Raw genomic sequence first — 21,487 nt, forward strand, 5'->3', positions numbered from 1 at the left:
CCCTACTCAGATGTTCACCTGCCACTCTTTTTGATGTTTGGTGCATATCCTAAAAGACTAACCGCTCTTTTGACGCTTGGCGTATATCCGGAAGATAGACCTGCATTGAAGCATCTCAAATGTTCAGAGGGAAATAAACCTGCAGATTAGGTGGCTTGGCACGTGGCACATCACTCCTTGGATTGTCTTTAGACCTCCAGCAACCGCCCACAAGATCTTAGAGACGAAGTCTATCTTAACGCTTCTAGATGTGTCTTTACTCATTATATCATTGGCAAATCCTGCCACACCAAGGCAAAAAAAAATTGACGTCCGGTTGTGATGCTCATCCACCGTACGGCTACTCAACACTTCTGACAGCAGAAGTTTACATTTCATTACATAAAAGAAATCATTCTACTGGTTTTTAAGTGTGTTGCTACGTAAGACCACCGGCACAAAAAGATGCAGTATTCCAACATCCCAACCGGAATTAGCTTAGTGGTATGCCAACCTGCAGCCTGCAAATTCCTACTGGACAATGTTAATAAAGAGCCATCCCCGGTCGTTCCCACCCTCTCAATGACCAATTCATCATATTCTTTAATTCCGGGGACATATGATTACAAAAGGTATCAAGCAATTGATGATTGTTTAAATGTTGGTGCTTAATTCCATAGTCACATATGCTGAGCATAAATGGCACCATTCAATACCTTTCTGCTAAGCAGAACAGAAATGATAAGCGCAACAAATAATCAAAAGATTTAAAGTCTCCCGTTGGAAAAATGGGAGAGGGGACGTAAGGATGAGCAATACAACCAGGAATTGATGAGGGTACAGCAGCTGCGGTTCAGTGCATAACAAACAATAGCACCACAACTCTCTGTCAGGCCTGCAAACCCATAGCTGCTGGGGAGTTCGGCTCATAGCCATGCACCCTAAAGCGATAGATGCATGTTAGAGCTGAATTCCCATGATTGGAGGTGAAGTCCAGCCGCACCATGTTGACCACACCCAAGTCGGCTGTCTCTACATTGAAGGTCTGTGCACTGCTCCTGTCAAGGTCATAAGAGAACTCACTCAAGATGTACATCTTGGCATGGCTGGATGGGTCATCATCAGGTGATTCAAACCATGCAGAGGCCCGACAATCCTTCGGGGCACTGGAACTGTCATAAGCTACTCTCTGCACATATACCAGATAAGAGGCATCAGGGATACATTGAAGAATATGATTAAAATGGTCAACATCTGCACTTTGATATAATTGAGATGGAAAAAAGCTAACAATAACTAATTTGATATAACTAAATACAGAGTTTGAGTCATAATATATTATTATACCTACTGTCAAATGTCAAGGCAAAGGCTAACTACAGTAATTGACACATTCCACTTCGTGAAAACATGATTTTGAAAATAAAATGTTCAACTTCATCTTTGCACTCAAACTTAAAAGACAAGTATCTAGCATTCACTCAATAAGTCAATCTAGAAATTATTTTTCTTATCCATCAATTTCAGTCCATCTTGCAATGTTTACATGCCACACACACACACACACACACACACACGTATACACATATCTGACAATAATGTAATAAACTAAATCAGATAAGCCTCCTAGTACCCTTGCAGTAGTTGTCAGATAAAAGGTAATCTTCAGGAATATAATTAGAACATCAATGAACAATAATGAGATTTTGACAATTATGGCTGCGTCATACAGGTTAACTGAATCAGCCAAAAAGATCTTGTTTGTTGTATGGTCGAATACCACAATACATTCTCATCAACTTATGAGAGCGCATACAAATTATAAAATCATCATGATCAAGAGTGCGATGTGAACTTTGAGGTTGCCCTACCATTTTCATTTAAAAAAAGATAAAGGGCAATAGATCATATGCGGCATAACTCAAAATGAAGAAACTGAAAGGAACAATAGTGCGTCTTAGGACTCCATCTGAGGGGGATGAAAGGAGAGAGAAGAGGGGAGGAGGCAGTTGAAGATGTTCCATTAAAAAATAAGAACTAATACAAGAACTAAGGGTAAACTTCCTATGAGATTAAAAAGAAGTCAACCAATTCTGAAATATATCTTTTATGAGTATGACAAGTTAAAAGCACCAAAAGAGTGCAAAGAGGTAATTAATTTATTAAGATCTGGTTCCGGTACAGCAAGATTCCATCTGATGCCATTAAAAGAATCCCACAGATATCAATACCATTTAAATCTGGAATACCTCTCAAGCCCACACCTCCTTAAAATGATGTTTTCTAATAAAAAATATTTTATTTACTGTAAAAATGAAGAATGTTTTAAGATCAAGTGCTATAATTATAATCTACTTTGTCCTGTTCATGATCATGGAGTCACATCTAACCCACTATATCAAATGCAGTACAAAGCAGTATACATACAATGTGAGTATGCCTGCAAACTGTCAGGTGGACCACCAAGCAAAATCTGTCCTAACTCAATCAGGCCTGGTCCAACCCAGTAGTCTTTTAAATCCATGTGTTGGACCAAGGTCCAATATTACTTTGACTTGTGATAGGAGTCAAGCATCCAAGTGTCCCCACAAAAAAAAAAAGAAAAAAAAAAGAAAAAAGAAAAAAATCCAACATGCAAATCTTCTAAAAATTAGACATGCAGACACATCTATATCTTATAATTATAATGTATTGATGTGCTTATATGATGAACAATGAGCCAGGCTCGTGCTCCTTAAGTTCATAAAATTTAATAAAATGACTGCTGATTGTTATGTTAGACATTATAACTTTCATAGAGAAGTATGGAGGTACAGATGTAATGATAACAGCATCATGATTTGACTGTATCTGGTGTTGAGGGAGTGTCAAGGGGTGCCCCAAGTATCCAAGCCGACAACATGTCAAAAAACTGAATATTTAGGATGTGCAGGTAACACTATTGACATCTAAAATACAACATGTTGGAACAACAAGACAGGGCCCAAGTTATACCCGACCCCTGTACTGGTCAGGTCTAAAATTGGTCAATTATTAGACAATCCAATCCAATCTGGTGTGGCCAGATCCATTCAACCCAAAAATTTTGAAATATCTAAGCCCTCATCACTCATCCTATAGCCTAAGTGGGGCTTCTAAGATGGGTACTAAGGCTATTATTTATAGGTTAAAGGCTCAACTAATTTTGCATCAACACCTTTCATTAGTTCTTTTCGCTTGTGTCCACCTTATTACAATTTTTCACTTCTGTGCACTCCCAAAACCCCACCCAGCTGATTAGCCAATGGGTGAGCTCTGTCCTACTATAATGAGCCCGAAGGAAACCAGGTCAGGTCGAGTCATGCTTGACTGCGTGTCAACTCAGCCCAAAAGCAGGCCTAACTGTGAATCTATCCAATGAATGGACTCAATTTGATCAACAACATGGTAAGGTAGAAATAGCATTGACAACACAAGGAACACAATCAAGCTTCTAACAAATAAAAATTACCTTACTTCCTCTACATTAAGAGGGAACTAAATAGATGGTAGCAGAGGTCACCCTTCCTCCAATAATGACATGTACGGGATAATGGGCAAGGTAAAACAAATAAATAAACAGACCACAGAGCTGATCATAAAGCCCAAGGCTACACAGTATAGCAGAGACTTTAAACAACAGCAACAAGCATATGATAATTTCCATATCTGCTACTTTTAAACTTCTTTGTTATGTTAGGCTGCTCTTAAATATGGTTAAAATTTGTGGTATTTATGATAACCATTGCTTACTGATGCAATCAAGGCTATGGTTAACTACGAGTTTATGAGGGTCTCATGTTTCAGGTACCATCTAGCAATTCAAATATAAAAGGTTCTACAAAGATTTTGTAAGAAACTTACATATATTAACTAAGTATACATCTCACCCTATGAGATGTTGCACTGAGGTTTCAACTGCCATCTACACTGAACAATAATCAAACAATTAAATAATGCTATATTTATATAAAATACAAAAATAATTGATTCAGATGGAGCGCTTTCCAATCACTGGTGGTGGGTCTATGCTTTTAACAAAGGAATGACCTAAACCTTATTTGCGAGGAAAAGAACAAATTTGCATTTACCTACTTGACAATATCATTGAGTTTCACCACCCATTATCTGGTAACAAAAGAAAAGGTAGATTTACTTTCAGCTACAGAACAACAAATTCCAAGAATATAATCACGTGTGGAGTCAAGACAGTCAGGTGAAAACTAGGGTAGAAATAGAAATTCACATGAGAAAAGCACATGGTCTAGTCAATTTTATGTTGTTAGATCAACAATGGTCTAACATAGCAACAAAGTTTGAACACAGGCACTTTCAACAAGGATGAACCTCATGAACTTCTTAAACTGATTAAACAAATCACACCAGGTAGTTGATTGCCGTACATTTAAACACTCAAAATAAACCACTTGCATGACTTACATAACTGCCAGGTTATAAAACCAAGCAATAAGAGTAATAGTTAGGATCCTTTACTTAAGGAACCTGTTCCACAATCTTAATCCTACACTTTTAGTTTAGTAACGAAACAAAAAATATTCATTTTTTTCTGTCATTTTCTTTAAGTGGTACATCACATGATATTCAAAAGTGAAAACCAAGCAGTTTGGATTATGTTTTTCTATAATATTGGTATTACATACATATATGCTTCCTACATAATCAAAATCTTCTGCATCTGCTCCTGACTCAGGCCCAGGAAGCGAATATTACCATTTTATTCAAAAGGAAATGATGAAGGCAACGATCACAGACATGGAGAACATCAACAAGTGGGAAATATCAATCCAAACATGGTTAACCCATAGATATGGTGAATGTAACCCCAAAGAAAAAAAAAAATGAAGACAACATGAGAACAAGACCCATTCATACATGCATACATGCATATAAAGAGCCCTAAAGCTAAACCGCAAAGGACTTGCATATCCAGATTTCAGAAATACAATAATAAACTCTGCCTTGAGTATGGGCTTGGCTAAAGAGGCAGTTGAAGGAGGGAGAACCCTATTAGACTGCATAAGAAAATCGAGAATCTTTTAAATTACTATCAAATTTCTATAATGTCATTTAATTGCAGCTTAATGGGAACTAATATTTTACCATCAGTGCTAACCAGTCAAAGACATCGTAGCCTCTAGTCTATGGAAGGGAGATCCCTATAAAGAATACTATGTTTAATTAACTGAACAATGAAGATCAAATATGAGCATCAAAGCTGCTCTCTACAAAAGCATTCAAGGAAAAATATGCATCTAATGCACATATGTTTTAATGATAACTAACCACATAAGCTGATCATTATACTCATCCTCCAAAACTTTCCTATCTGGGCGTGAGGGAAAATGTCAAGAGACCAAATGGAAGGAGCGAGCAGATTTTTATTAGCAACAAACATGAAGTGGCTCTAAGAATTAATGCTGAATTCCTAACCAAGGCAGCAAAAGGCAAGAGAGAGACCTCCCATGAATCTAAAAGGTCAATTGGCAATTAGCAACCAACCTAACAGGTCATCATTTTAGCTTATGGACTCAAGGGGCAGTTTAGAATCTTCTAGACTTAGAAAGCACTACAGTTCATATTAAGCGAGAAAAAACAAGGCCCAAAGGAAATATAGCATAATAGACAAGGAGGTTAAGCAACATGAGTTACAACTAGAAAAAAGTAAACAAGATGTGCAAAAAGCATGTAGTTATCCATACTATCTTAAAAAGAGATAGTTTTGAATATTAGAAATGTCATAGGAATATTTCATACATTACTAAAAATTCAGCAAAATTGTTCTCCCTTTAATTTAAGAATCTAAATTTCAACTATTTGGCCATTGAAGACTCCAATCCACCCACTTCAGGTGGATTCCCCCATCTCTCTCTCTCTCTCTATCTTGCATGAGCGTGCACAAAAGCCCCCGCTAGTGCAACCCCCTTTGCCCCTTCTTCCCATTCTTAACTAAAAAGAAGATCATCAGTTCAATCCAAATTCTCCCCAAGAGTTTGTTATCTCTTTATTTGTTGTTTATTCTTTTCTTTAGTTTTCTACTTGCAATTTTTGGTTTTATTTTTTATTTCATTTTGTTTTATAATATACTTTTATATTTTTTCAACTTCTTTCACTTTTTGGTTTCAAATTTTAACGTTTTTATTTAATTTGTTTTTATAATATGCTCTACTTTAAACATTTTTATTTTTAATCAACTACAATATTACATGTCTTGTGTTTTTTCCTTATATTTCACTTGAAAATCCACTTCGTTGTTTTATATGCTTTGTTATTATTTTTTTTAAACTCATTGTATTTAACAATATTCAATTATTTGTATTCATATTTCATTTATCATCTTTTCTCAAACTTACATCCCACGAGTTGCATTGCCAGAAAGGGAGGGAAAAGAACTTACCCACTACAGTATCACTTAAGGATGGGCAATGATAGAAAAGCAATTCAATGCAACAAATGCATGTGTTGTATGAAACAAAATACAGGGTGCAAAATATTAAATGTATGTCCTAGAAGCCAATACAGCTGACACATTATAAAAAAACTAGGACACAATTTTGTACTTAATATATTGATTTGATTAATAAAAAAGTAAGTTTATTTTTCATTCAAATTTGATGTATCCTTAAATCATCCATGGAATTAACACTTCGATACATATTCTCAAAGTGTTGAGAATTAAAAACATGTATAGAATTTCTAAATGCTCCCGATCATAGTATCATCATGAGGACGGTGATCGATCCGGATAGACCGACGCACAGATCACTTCCTTCGAGATAGATGAATCTCTGATCTACAGTGTAGACATTGAACGACGAGTACGAGTAGTTGTTAGAGATCAACTAGTACTGAACGTGACCATACGAGAGATCACTTGAATTTCTACTCGATCGTCAGTGATTGTCTCGATGCTATAGTTGTGTGAATGATCTTTTGACCTGCGATGGTACGATTGCTCGCAATGAGACTGCTGGAATTTGACTAACATATAAACATGGTCTCAATGAACTGTTGTAGTGGATATTGACGATAGTTGGTCCACTGTAGAAGTAGGCTGCGCATCAAGATGGAATCTATCGACCTTGATAGAAATGAGTAGTCTTATAGGATTTGAGAGGTTAAGTCCGAAAATCTGTGGCCACAACAGTGTGAGTAATGAAAAATAGTTTTCATAAAGATCACAATTGGACTTGAGCTGATCGAATCTATCATATGATTGATGATAAGATTTGACGATTTATTCATGACCTGCCATCTAGTCAGGATTCATGATAGAGGGACTAAATCACACATGAACTACATCTTGAGATTCTTTTTCGGTTCTACTGGGTTGCTACCACATACTGCTAAGTGTCACTGGTGAATTGTGAGGCTCACTAAAATTGCTCAGGTTCGACAATCCTTGATAAGTTAGAGTGAAATTGTTTCGATCCATTGAAAAGAATTTCAATGATACTATGATAGAGATCATTGTATATCTCACTATCAGATAAAATTGAACCTATGAGATCACACAACAAAGGGATTAGATCTAAAATAAGCAATTGAGCTTATGAAGTCTCAATTGGGTTTAGAGAAATCCTATTGCATTCAGGATAACCTTGCTAGCATATAATTGGATCTAATTTTCTCTTTATGTTTGAATTTCTTATTTGATAAGATTAATTCAAATTTAATTACCTGCTAATAACCTAAGTGAATTAAATTTATTGGGCTTCAATTGTTGGGTGCCTAGGATTTTGGATCAAATGAATTAAGGGTTCAAGCCCTTAATTAATTTTCTTGATAGTTTTGATTGGACGCCACCAAATTTGATCAAGTTGGACGTGCCCACCCATCAGAGGGCATGTAGGACCAGCATGGGGCATCCCATGGGTGCCATATGGCATGTGTATTTGTGGGTGCAAAAGCTCCAATAGTTGGCGCCTAAAGGATCTCCTAAAGAGAGTCAAATAACTAAAAGAATAAGGATTCCTAATGCGAATAGAAGTGTTAAGTGGTTGCTTGATTTTGAATAGGATTCAAACCTTATGCCTATTTAAAGAAGCTTTCCCTAAGGCTTCTAGGCAATTGAACCAACAGTCCCACGCCTCCATAGAGCAGCCCACGCCCCCTCTCTTTCTTCTCCCCTCTCTTCTCTCTTGAAGATCCAACGCCTAAGCCTTGGGCATCCTCCATCTTCCACACCCAAAGGAGTTTGGGTGTCCCCTTTGTTTGCTGGTTTCTAATTCCTGATTGCTTCATAGTCAAGAAAAGAAAAGCAAAAGAAAAAGAGAAGAAGAAGATCAAGGAAAGGATCAAAGAGTTGATTGCGATCCAAGCTTTGTTCAGATTCGCAGGCTGATTTTTCTTAGAAAAAAAAAATCAATACCAGAGAGGATTGTTCCAGTCTGATCTTAAGTGGATACCCGTAGAGGCCGGACACTTGCGCGGCTAAGAAAAAACCTACTCTCTTCTAGATCCAAATTTGAAAAAAAGATTTGCAAAACAGATATGTGATTCGATCACATATTCAATTTTAGCATATGTTCAATTTCAGCATATGAAATAGATCCTAGTGTTTTATGTTTTATGCATGCATGATGTAGATTAAAAGATATTTTAATCTTTTATTCTACTGCGTTGTTTAGAAAAAAAAATTTTAAAATATACATGCATGCCCCGACATGGAAATTCCAATAGTGGTATCAGAGCCACGGGTTTCATATGCATGAAATTGACATATATGTTTTGAAAGAAGTTTCAAAATCTGATTTTTTCTTGATACATAAAATGTATATATGATTGTTTTGAATCTAAAATTTATTTTAGATTTAATTTTAGAACATATACTTGATATGTAAAAGCATGTATAGATCTGAATTTTGTTCTAGAACGATTTTTAGTTCATATTTATGTGATATGTAGATGCATGCATAAATCTAAAATTTAATTTGACATAATTCATGATTCATATATGAGATATATGATTGTATATTTAGGTCAGAAAATTATTTTTGATATAATTCATGATTTGTATATGAGATATATGATATCATATTATGATCTGAATTTTGTTTAGATCTGAATTTTATATACATATATGAGATATATGCTTATATGTTAAACCTGAAAATTAGTTTCATGATTTAAAGCTTATCTTTCATGCAAAGATTTTAGATCTAAAATTTAGTTTTGAAATCTGAAATTTGCGTTTGTGCATGAGGATTTTGATTATGAAAAAATCAAAAATTAGGTCATGTAATTAAATTGCATCTAGGATTTTTGATTTGAACGTTATGGGTTTAATTCGATTTAGTAATTGATCAAACCGAGCCAAGTGTTGATCATGATTAGATCAATTAAGTCATATAATCATACAATTGTTGTTGATCAAATCGATTGAATCTCATATGTAGAATCGATTAACCTAAGGACCTAATTTGACTCGATTGCTTGAGCTCGATTTGCTTGAGCTAATCTATTTGGACCAACTGACCTATTAGTGTTTAAGATAAGTAATTGAGAGGTGATTATTTAATTGATTCCGTTTGCTGACCTGACCAATTTATTGGTACCTAAGAAAAGCAATGGAGGGACTCTCACCGATCTCCACTTACTTGGCCAATTTGAAAAATTGAGTCTTGAATAAGGTTGCTTGGCAGTTTAATTTAGCCCATACCAATTAGATCAGTCATATGATGACTGATTAGATGAAACCTAAACCTAAACCTTCCCATAAATATTAAGTCCATAGGTCTTCCACCATTGTAGATGTGCGGGCGTGCTACCGGTATTGATTATTCTCGGCTAGTTACAGCGGTTCAATTGCACCAGAAACATGCAACCACTCTATTAGCAAAGAGTTGCTCCAGGATAAGAATGGGGTTAGGCCCAATAACTGTTAAACGAGGGACCCAATGACGGTCTTGCAGCTGCTTGTGAACAATGGGTTGGGTTTAACTAAGGAGTGTGGTCAATAGCTGTTAAGTGATCCCACATGACTTAGAAACCAAGTCGCTGCAATATGCTCAGAGAAGCATCTGGGCAAAGAGTTGTCCACACATCGATGTGCATATTACCAATAACTGTTAGGTGAGGTACATGACATCGGTGGAACCGCAGCACCCATTAAAAATTTATTTATCGCGTTAGGATTTCCGTTTTCCACTCGAAAAGTGGAGAGATCCGAAAAATTAATAGAAATCGTTGTTTGCATCTTAAAGTCTTTAGAAGCAAATATAATTTTAAAGTACAAAAGTCTAACTTGAATCTCTACTCTTGTAGTTAAACAATGTCAACCTCAAACCCTCTATCCCGTATCCTTAAATCCAATCGTTTGACTGGAATACATTATAAAGACTGGCTAAGAAACTTCAGGATTGTCCTGACTTTTGAAAAACTAGATCATATACTCGACCAAGAACCCCTAATGTTACCAAACCGTCCTACTATTGAGCAAAGAACTGCTTATGAAAAATGAACAGATGAAGATAGTCGGGTCAAGTGCTATGTGCTGGCATTCATGTCAAATGAGTTGCATAGCCAGCATGAGCATATGCCTACTATTAGGGCTATGATCACTCACCTACAAGAGTTATATGGTGAGCAGAGCTGTACAGCACGCTTCGAAGTGTCTAAGAGACTTCAATTTGAAGATGCATGAAGGGCAGTCAGTCCATGAGCACTGTATGACATTGATCAAGGATATAGAGGAGCTTGAGAAACTCGAGCTTGATATGCAAAAGAAATTACAGATGGATTTGATCCTTCAACCCCTTATGAGTTCATATAGTCAATTTATTGTAAATTTTCATATGAACAAGCATGATTGCACTATACCCGAACTGGTCAACATGTTGGTCACTATAGAAGAAACCTTGAAGAGTTCAAGGGGCACTGTTCAAATTGTGGAGCGAACTTTTTTCAAAAGAAAGTCTAGTTGGAAGAAAAAAAATAAATCCATTAAGAAGCAGAAGAAAGAGAGCCAGCCAAAGGACATTCCTAAGAAGGCTGAAGCAAAGGAAAAATGTTTCCACTGTGATGCTAAAGGCCACTCTACTTGGAGAGTCTAAAGACTAAGAAGGGTGATAAACTTTCAGAAGGAATACTCGTAATTGAATCTAACCTTACGGTTTCTTCTACTTCTAATTAGATATTGGACTCTGGTTTGAGTGCTCATATATGTACCTCAATGCAGGGTCTAATAGAAAGTAGAAGGTTGAGAGAAGGTGACATGATCCTTCGGAGCAGCAATGGAGCAAAAGTTGCTGCAGAAGTCGTTGGCACTTATCCTCTTCGATTACCGTCAGGATTTAGATTAGATTTAAAAGACTATTATTTTGTTCCTATAGTTAGTCGAAATTTGATTTTCATGTCTGTGCTAGCACAGGATAGTTTTTAATTTAATTTCAATAAAGACTTTTGTTCTATATATTTACGAAATAAATTAATTGCACGTGGTCTTTTAATTGATAGTCTATATCACTTGCATGTTGATACGATGTGAATTTGAACAAGCAAATAGTGAATGCCGTAGATCAAAAGAAAACCAAAGATGAATTAACCAGAAGTATTTGTGGCATCATAGACTAAGCCATATTAGAGAGGACAGGATAAACAAATTGAAAAAAGATGGGATCCTTGACTCTCTTCATCCAGAATTGCATCCAGCTTGCGAATCTTGCCTTCGACAAAAAATGACCAAGTTACCCTTTGTAGGACATGGGGAAAGGGCCACTAAGTTACTTGTCCTAGTACATACCGATGTGTGTGGACTATTTTATGTGCAGACCAGGGGTAGTTACAGCTACTTCACTTCTTTACCGATGATCTGTCTAGGTATGGATATATGTATCCGATGAAATATAAATCTAAAACCTTTGAAAAGTTCAAAGAATTCAAAAATGAAGTAGAAAAATAAACAGATAAATCCATTAAGGTTCTTCGATCTGATCGAGGAGGTGAATACCTTATTCGAAAATTTCTGAAATATCTCAAGAACAACGGCATAATCTCTCAATGGACTCCTGCAGGAATACCTCAGCTCAACGAGATATCCGAAAGAAGAAATAGGACCCTATTAGATATGATCAGGTTCATGATGAGCTTTACTGATTTACCCTTATACTTTTGGGGACATACCTTATTAACTGCAATTCACCTGTTGAATAGGATTCTATCAAAATCCGTTCCTACTACACCATATGAGATATGGTATGGTAAGAAGCCAAGTTTAGGTTATCTTAAGACTTGGAGATGTCCAGCCTATATCAAAAGACAGATGGCTGACAAATTAGAGGATAGATCTGTAATAACTCATTTTATAGGCTATCCAAAAGAATCAATGGGATACTACTACTTTTCACAAAATCACAATGTGATTGTGAGTCAGAATATCATATTCCTAGAAAAACAGTTTATCCAGAATGGTGGTAGTGGGAGGTTAGTTGAGCTCGAAGAGATCTCTGAAGAGCAAAGAACTATAGATCCTCAGGAATCCGTTATTCATGAGCCAGTAGTTGATGTTTCTTTACCACCTCAGGGTCTTCCGACCTTCTGAAAGGTACATGGATATGCTTATAGAGGAAATAAAGAAAATATTCTTTATGGAAGATAATGATCATAACGATGATCCTAATATCTTTGACGAGACGATGTCTGACATCGATTTCGAAAAATGATTAGATGCAATGAAGTCAGAAATTGACTCGAGCATTCGAACCAAGTATGGACCTTAGTGGATCCATCCGAGAGAATAGTACCCATTAGGTGTAAGTGAATCTACAAAAAGAAAATAAGTATCGATGGTAAGGTGGAGACCTATAAAGCTAGACCTGTGGCAAAAGATTATAGCCAGTGCGAGGGCATTGACTATTAAGAAACCTTCTTGTCCGTAGCCATACTGAAGTCCATCCGCATTCTGCTTGCTATTGCAGCTTATTATGATTATGAAATCTGACAGATGGATATGAAAACTGCTTTCTTGAATAGATATCTCGAAGAAAATATCTATATGGAGTAGCCTTTGGATTTCACATCTGGTGATAATGATCACAGTCTGCAAGCTGCAAAGATCCATATACGAATTAAAACAAGCTTCTCAGAGTTGAAACCTTCGTTTTTTGATGATGCGATCAAATCGTTTGATTTCATCAAGAATGAAGAGGAACCTTGTGTATACAAAAAGATCAGTAGAAGCGCAATAACATTTCTCGTATTGTATGTGGATGATATTCTTCTCGTTGGGAATGATATTCTCATATTGACTACGGTCAAAAGATGATTATCTAAGAAATTCTTCATGAAGATCTAAGAAAAGTATCCTATATTCTTAGAATAAAGATTTATGAGGATAGATCTAAAAGAATGCTAGGCTTGTCACAAAAGCTATACATAGAGAAAATACTGAAAAGATTCAACATGAAAAACTCTAAAAGAGGACTTTTACCTCTTAAGCATGGTATTCATCTTTTCAAGATGATGTGTCCGACCACATTTGAGGAAGTTCAATGCATGAGTAAAATTCCTTATACCTTAATCATAGGGAGCCTCATGTATGTCATGCTGTGTACTCGACCTGATATTGCCCTTGCTGTGAGTGTCACGAGCAGATATCAGTCATGTATGCCATGCTGTGTACTCGACCTGATATTACTCTTGCTGTGAGTGTCACGAACAGATATCAGTCGAATCCGGACGAGAAGCACTGGATAGCTGTGAAAAACATCCTTAAGTACTTAAGAAGAACTAAGGATTTGTTCTTGATCTTTGGAGGAGGTTCTGAGTTACGAGTTGAGGGATATACTGATTCAGACTTCATGTCTGATCCTAATGATAAAAATTCTACGTCAGGATATATGTTCGTATGCAATGGTGGCGCAGTCAGCTGGAAAAGTTCCAAACAACTCATCATAGTGGATTCGACCACAAAGGCTGAATATGTCGCTGCTTCGGATGCTGCAAAGAAAAGCTTCTGGTTCAAAAAATTCATCGCGAAACTTGAGGTTATGACATCAGATGCCATACCACTTTACTGCAACAATAATGAAGCCATAGCACTTGCTAAAGAACCGAGATCTCATCAAAAATCAAAGCACATCGAACGATCGTACCATATCATACGCGACTACTTCGAAAAAAAATATGTCGAGGTGCGAAGAGTAGACTCCGCGGACAACGTGACAGATCCGTTGACAAAGCAATTAAGCCAGCTAAAAATGAAAGTCCACCTTGAGAAGGTGGGACTTAGATTAGTGGCCAATTGACTTTAGTCCAAATGAAAGATTGTTAAATGTATGTCCTAAAAGCCAGTATGACTGACATATTATAATAAAGCTAGGATACAATTTTGTACTTAATACATTGATTTGATCAATAAAAGAGCAAGTTTATTTTTCATTCAAGTTTGACGTGTCCTTGAACCGTCCATGGAATTAACACTTTGATATATATTCTCAAAGTATTGAGAATTAGAGACATATATATAATTCTTAAATACTCTCGATCATAGTATCATCATGAAGACGGTGATCGATCCGAATAGACCAACGCACAGATCGCTTCCTTCAGGATAGATGAGTCTCTGATCTACAGTGTAAAAACACTGAGCGACGAGTGCAAATAGTTGTTAGAGAACAACTAGTACTAAGCGTGACCATACGAGAGATCACTTGGATTTCTACTCGATCGTCAATGTTTGTCTCGATGCTATAGTTGTGTGAATGATCCTTTGACCTGCGATGATACGACTGCTCGCAATGAACCTGTTGGAGTTTGACTGACAGATAAACATGATCTCAATGAGCTCTTGTAGTGGATGTTGGCGACAGTTGGTCTACTGTAGAAGTAGGATGCGCATCAAGATGAAATCTATCGATCTTGATAGAGAAGAGTAGTCCTATGGGATTTGAGAGACTAAGTCCGAAAGTCTCTGGTCACGCAATGTGATTAATAAAAAAAAATTTTCATAAGGATCACAATTGGACTTAAGCTGATCGAATCTATCATATGATTGATGATGAGGTTTGATAATTTATCCATGACCTGTCATTTAATCGAGACTCACCATAGAGGAACTGAATCACACGTGAACTACACTTTGAGATTTTTTTCGGTTCTAGTTGGTTGCCACCACATACTGCTAAATGTCACTGATGGATTGTGAGAGATAATTAGGATTGCTCAGGATCGACAATCCTTGATGAGTTAGAGTGAAATTATTTCAATCCATGGAAAAGAGTTTCAATGATACTATGATAGAGATCATTGTATATCTTACTACCAGATAGAATGAAACCTATAAGGTTACACAACAAAGAGATTAGATCTGGAATAAGCAATTGGATTTATGAAGTCTCAATTGGATTTAAAGAAATCCTATTAGATTTAGGATAACCTTGCTGGCACATGGTTGGACCTAATTTTTTCTTTACGTTTGAATTTTTTATTTGATAAGATTAATTTAAATTTAATTACCTGCTAATAACCTAAGTGAATTAGATTCATTGAGCTCCAATTCTTGGGTGCCTAGGTTTTTGGATCAAATGAATTAAAAGTTCAAGCTCTTAATTAATTTTCTTGATAGTTTTGATTGAGCGCTACTTGATTTGATCAAGTTGAGCGTGCCCACCCATTAGAGGACGTCCGGGACCAGCATGGGGTGTCCCATGGGTGCCATATGGCGTGGGTATTTAAGGGTGCAAAGGATCTAATAGTTGACGGCTAAAAGATCTCCTAAAGGAAGTCAAATAACTAAAGAAATAAAGATTCCTAATGCGAGTAAGAGTTGTATTAAGTGATTGTTTGATTTTGAATAGGATTCAAACCTTATGTCTATTTAAAAGAATCTTCTCTAAGGCTTCTAGGCAATTGAACCAGCAGCTCCACACCTCCATAGAGCATCCCACGCCCCCTCTCTTTCTTCTCCCTTGAAGATCCAACGCCCAAGCCTTGGGCATCCTCCATCTTCCACGCCCAAAGGAGTTTGGGTGTCCCCTTTGTTTGCTGGTTTCTAGTCCCTGATTACTTTATAATCAAGGAAAGAAAAGCAAGAGAAGAAGAGAAGAAGAAGATTAAGGAAAGAATCAAAGAGTTGATCGCGATTCAGGCTTCATTCAGATTCGCAGGCTCATTTTTTTTAGAGAAGAAAAATCAATACCAAAGAAGATTATTCCAGATTGATCCTGAGTGGATACATGTAGAGGCCGGATACTTGAGCGGCTAAAGAAAAACCTACTCTCTTCTAGATCCAAATTTGAAGAAAAGATTTGCGAAACAGATATGTGATTCGATCACATATTCAATTTCAGCATATATTCAATTTTAGCATATGAAGTAGATCTTAGTACTTCATGTTTTATTATGTTTTACGCATGCATAATATAGATTAAAAGGTATTTTAATCTTTTATTCCACTGTATTGTTTAGAAAAAAATTTTTGAAACATACATGCATGCTCTGACATGAAAATTCCAACACACAACACAAACACAAAACATGCATTTATGAGATCTATTGGCAATGGCACATGTGAACAACAAAAACACCCCTTGTTGGAGAAAGCTGCTTTTAATTCCACCATTATAGTTTATTATACAAGCATATTTTCTCCATGTCCAAATAAAATTTTATTACTAATTCTTTTACCTTAACATTTTCAGAAGAACGATATCAAACTGCCCAATAATACATATAATCTATAAGCATGTTTGGCATCGCTTTAAAGAATCCCTTTCTAAAAAAGGACAAAATACAAAGTGGCTTTTAGGAGAAGCTAGGGAAACCATGTTCAAGCTTATGCTTATGACAATATGTTTCATCTATGCTTGGTGATGGCCCATCCTACAAAAGGTTAAATTCTCAGTCTTTCCTCATCTCAATTGAAGGCATTTTTGTCGGGCAGACCTAAATTCGATAACCTCAACATAATTATCGGCAACTAACCTAATATCTAGATCTCTATGTTGGATGAAAGACCTCGATCTTAATCTTTAGTCAACTTGCAGTTAGGCTTACTAAAATGGATTGGAAGCTCTCCAAAAACTAGATTTGAGTCAATATGACCCCCAAACATTGGTCAAAATAAGTAAATAACTTCTTGGTTTTGAGCCCAAATATTGAACCCAAATCCAGCATTATTGTTCAAGGTTAGGAAGATGCAGACCTCATCAAAGCCATTTTTTATTACACTATTACATGACTGCAAAAAGCAATGCTGCATTATGTGGTCACCAAATGCCAAATATATGAAAAAGTGCTTCTCACCTAAAAGCTCCTGTGGAAGTGCTTCCTGAGGCAACACCAAACACAACCACATCACTCATGTATTACACTTTCAACCTGATTCATTCTCAAAGTTAAGAAATCTTGATTCGATTAAAAGAGAGTTCTTCAGGACCCACTCAATGGATCTTACTGCAAAACTAATTAATTTCAGTTGTGAAAGTTTTGGATCATAAAGAGTCCAATTCCTTCAAGGGGTATTATATTCTTGTACCTCAAAATTTGGCTGAATGAGAAGAAAATTTTTCTCTTTCATTTACTGGTAAATAGCTTCTAGGACAATGGATCTGCTCAGAGTTGTGGATTCAATTTTTTCTCATCATTTTGCCCTATTATATCACAACATTTCCACCAATGAGGTTCTTTCCTCGAACATCATCACAAGCTCCAACTCTTTCCAGTCCTTCTTCCCACTGCCCAGTCCAAAGGAGAGAAAGTGACTCACCATATATTTTCACCGCCAACTCAATTCCTCAAAACAATGGCTCCATACCTCATCCTTTCTAATAACCTATGCAGTTCTCAAGCTAGCAATACCAAATTGGAGAGCCATACTAAATTAAGAAATGCATGTAGAAAACTCTCATCATGGCACTTTCCTCTCAAAAACCTGACTAGCGTTCCTCACATGTCTAAACCCATGACATGCCCCAGTGTATCCATCTACTCTAGTAACAAATATCCGCACCTCCATTCCATTATAAAACCTTACTATTAACAAGGTCATGGCTTGTAAATTTTGATGCTTAATAGCCATGTATTGAAGGACATATAAACAGACATATGCATATTATTTTATTTTATTTTATCTTTTTTTGAGGGGGGAGGGGAAGCAGCTTGGAGGAGGATTGATGACACCAATACTTGACACAACGATTATGATACCCATAAAAACTGCAGCTACAATATCAAAAGCAATTTAAAGTCAGAGAAAATAATAGAACAATAACTAAAAAGCTCATAAAAACATAAATCTTAATCAACACAAGTTCTACAACTAATACTCACAAATTCAGATTTTTACTCACATGGGTACCTTAAGATTGAGCAAGAACATCTCCATATTGAGAAGGCATTTTATTATGGAACAAAAACACTCAAAAAAAAAAAAAAAGAAGCTGTCACAACGAACATAACTTCATGCACCTAGGCTCATAGAGGACTTTGGGCACATTATTATCAGTTCTTAAAAATTAAAGATAGAAAGCATGTTTCACATTAGGGTTCTGCTATATCATTGAGCATTGGATGACCATCTACCATTTGACAATCTAAATTCTAAGGTTTAAGATCAAGAAAAACAAATTTATCAATAAATTTGTACCTTTCCAACATAAGAATTCCAATATGTTTAAAAACTAGTAAAGTTCATTTACTTTTGGAATATAACACTCTTCCAAATCTGAAGAACAAATCTCCCATGAACAACAAATTTGCACCCACCCACCCTTAATAGAAAAAAAGGTCAGTTTCAACTGGAACTCTAAAAGCAACAATAGTGTTGGACATCCAAAACCAATATTTTTTCAAAGTTTTGGCCAAAACTTCAAGCCATGAACAAAACACTAGCGACCATTTGATACAATATTTCCAACTCTACTCATGCCATATAATATTATTGTTTTCAAATTCCAAATTGCCTATCTCAAAAATTCACCTCTTTACATCTCCTAATAAAGTCACATACAAGAGACATATAAAAGAAATAGTTATATACAAACATATAAGAAATAGTTAAAATGGAAATTGCATACAAGAAATAGTTAAAGGAAAGCAACTAAAATGCAAGTGCCGAATACCTCAAGAAACAAACCTCAAGAACAGTTGTATGATTAAAATGCAAGAAATAGGAAAAATGGACGTTATATGAACTAACATGAAACAAACAGTTAAAAGAAACCTGTAAATGCTTAAGTTCCAAAATACCTCAAAATGACTACAGAGCTAGAAAGGAAAAGCAAAAAACACAATTGAAGCAAAAACTTGCCTTAGAGACATGCTCTAGAGTGACAGCCTCAGGTATGATCCCTGTTCGAAGCCTAATCTCAACAAACCCACTGCTTCCTTGCAAGGGAAAACATTGGCCAGGTTCCCCAAAACTCGGCTCCAGCATTTTATGAGCATTAGCATGGACTCCATTTCGAACAGAAAACCAACTGTTCACTTTCCCAAAACCATAAGGCTCTGAATGCTTGACCACCCTGGCCCCACCAAAAGCTAAAGCATAATCAACTCTTCCAAGACCATCAGCTGCATGCTTCTCAATCTCTTTCTTAACAACATCTCTAGCGAAAGCCCTAATTTGGTCCAAATTAACATCATTATCACTACCATCTGGACTTCTAGTGGTCTTCAGCTCATTCCAAAATCTTTCAAATTCTTCCTTCGAAAGGAGACCCACTTCGTTAAATTCAGTCAAAGACTTGTCTAAACAATCGGTCCTAACTTCCAACTTCTTCAACTCCTTCTCTAACAGTGCCCCTTTCTCTTCAATTTGCTTTCTAATGTCACTTGTCATGATCCCAATCTCATTTCCAATTTTTTGGTCTACAGCTTCTACCTGAACCTGCAACATCTTTGCTGTTTTCTTTAAAGATGACTCAACTTCAGATATCCGACCATCATAATACAAAGCAACAAATGGTGAGTTAGTATTGTCTCGAATCATATCGGTCCATCTCCAAACTGTCTGCCCCAGCCATAAAAGAACTGCTAGAAGAAGGAAATTCTTGGTGAGAATGCTAAGAACAGTTTGCCACTTTGGCTTCTGTGGCTTTGGAATATCTTTCTTACGCCGTGGTGAAATGGTGGAGGAAACAAACAATTCTTTCTTCCACTGCGACAAGTCTTTTGATCTGTCAAGCACAGATTCTCCCCTGATTGTATGACTCAGATCCTTCCCATTAACAATCACCTTATCCTTGCTAACCCCATTAAGTCCTTCAGTAAGCATATCAGCACCTGATTTCTTCTCTACAACTACCACTGTTCTTCTCCTAGCATTTGGCTTCGAGTTTGAATCCAATGTCAAGGATGCATTATGATTGGCAGCAGTATTTGCTGCCATTTCTGCAATGATAGAAGTCTGACATTGTTATGCTCTTGAAGTTGCTCAAATTCTCCAATAAGTAATCCAAAAAATATGACAAAAAGATGAAAATAACAACTAAAAAATTCGAGCAAGGAAAAAAGAACAGAGAATGAAGATTTCTCATATTTAAAGAAGCCAATCGATTAAATTGAGAAAAGAAAAACAGGAACAAGTAATAAATGATTCAGCCCTAAAGCTGAAATACATCCGTTTCCTAAGAAAACTAAATCCACAACAAAATAAGTCCTTCAGAAAAGCATCAACCAACCAACAAAGAAAATGTTAAGCTATAAAATCAACAAATAAAACCATAAAAACTAAAACCTACAAACTGGGTTCAGAAATCACAGAATCCATGAGTAAAAAAGATCGACCACAACCTACGAAATGGACTACAGATTACAGCATGCAAACTCCCGTAGAACCAAGAACAATACGATAAAGCACTAAAATCCAAACCCTAATCTTCCAAAGACCCCAGAAACATCAAGAAACCGACCAAGAACACAAGAACCAACTCGAAAACCCAAAGGAAAAGGCAAACAACTGCCGACATCCAAAGATCTCCTTCAAGATCACTCCGCCAAAGACAGAAGAATCAAAAACAACGTAATAGAACGGATTTCAATGCCTAGACTTAGAAAAAACAGCAGAAAATAGCCAAGAAACCGATCCAGCAACCGCGCCAAACAAATAGAAGAAAGGATCGAGCGAGAAGTGTGGAAAAAATACCGTAGGCGTGCGGGCCGAACGCGTCGTCCTGGCTCCGCGCTGTCGCCGAGGAGCACGACCGCCAAAGCGAGAGGGCTTTGGATTTCTTTTGCGAGGGGAATGGGAGGCGAAATGGAGAGAGTGGAATCCCTCTTTCATTTTGGAAGTCGGTTTATAATTATATACGGTGGGACAAGGTATTTTTAGCATGTATTTGAACGTGTAGTTACAGGGTTTGTACGCACACGTTTGTATAGCTTGTCTTGATGCGCGCCTCTCATCAAACGCAGATCCACTGATCCAGATCCATCGGTGGCAGCGAATTGCTTGTGATCGGCTGCAAGAGATGATGCAGTGCATCTAGAAAAGATACGCACTTTTTTGAGTACGTGATTTTTTTTTTTTTTT

General features: G+C 36.6%; 1 protein-coding gene across 2 annotated transcripts; it reads right to left on the reverse strand.

The window, feature by feature from the left end:
* Nucleotides 1-576: 576 nt before the first annotated feature.
* Nucleotides 577-21,236, reverse strand: LOC105034446 (SUN domain-containing protein 2). 2 transcript variants are annotated; one of them, XM_073248653.1, is made up of 3 exons: nucleotides 21,101-21,236; nucleotides 19,265-20,346; nucleotides 577-1,168 (listed from the first exon to the last, which is right to left on the reverse strand). In XM_073248653.1, the coding sequence occupies exons 2-3, from the start codon at nucleotides 20,342-20,344 to the stop codon at nucleotides 869-871; spliced, it is 1,380 nt and encodes a 459-aa protein (XP_073104754.1). In that variant the 5' UTR covers nucleotides 20,345-20,346; nucleotides 21,101-21,236; the 3' UTR covers nucleotides 577-868. The 2 variants fall into 2 exon arrangements, with proteins under 2 accessions (XP_073104754.1, XP_073104755.1); XM_073248654.1 differs by having other exon boundaries at nucleotides 19,265-20,362; nucleotides 21,101-21,231.
* Between the last annotated feature and the right edge of the window lie 251 nt (nucleotides 21,237-21,487).

Source organism: Elaeis guineensis, chromosome 14, assembly GCF_000442705.2.
Source record: "Elaeis guineensis isolate ETL-2024a chromosome 14, EG11, whole genome shotgun sequence".
In the NCBI taxonomy this organism is placed as follows: Eukaryota; Viridiplantae; Streptophyta; class Magnoliopsida; order Arecales; family Arecaceae; genus Elaeis; species Elaeis guineensis.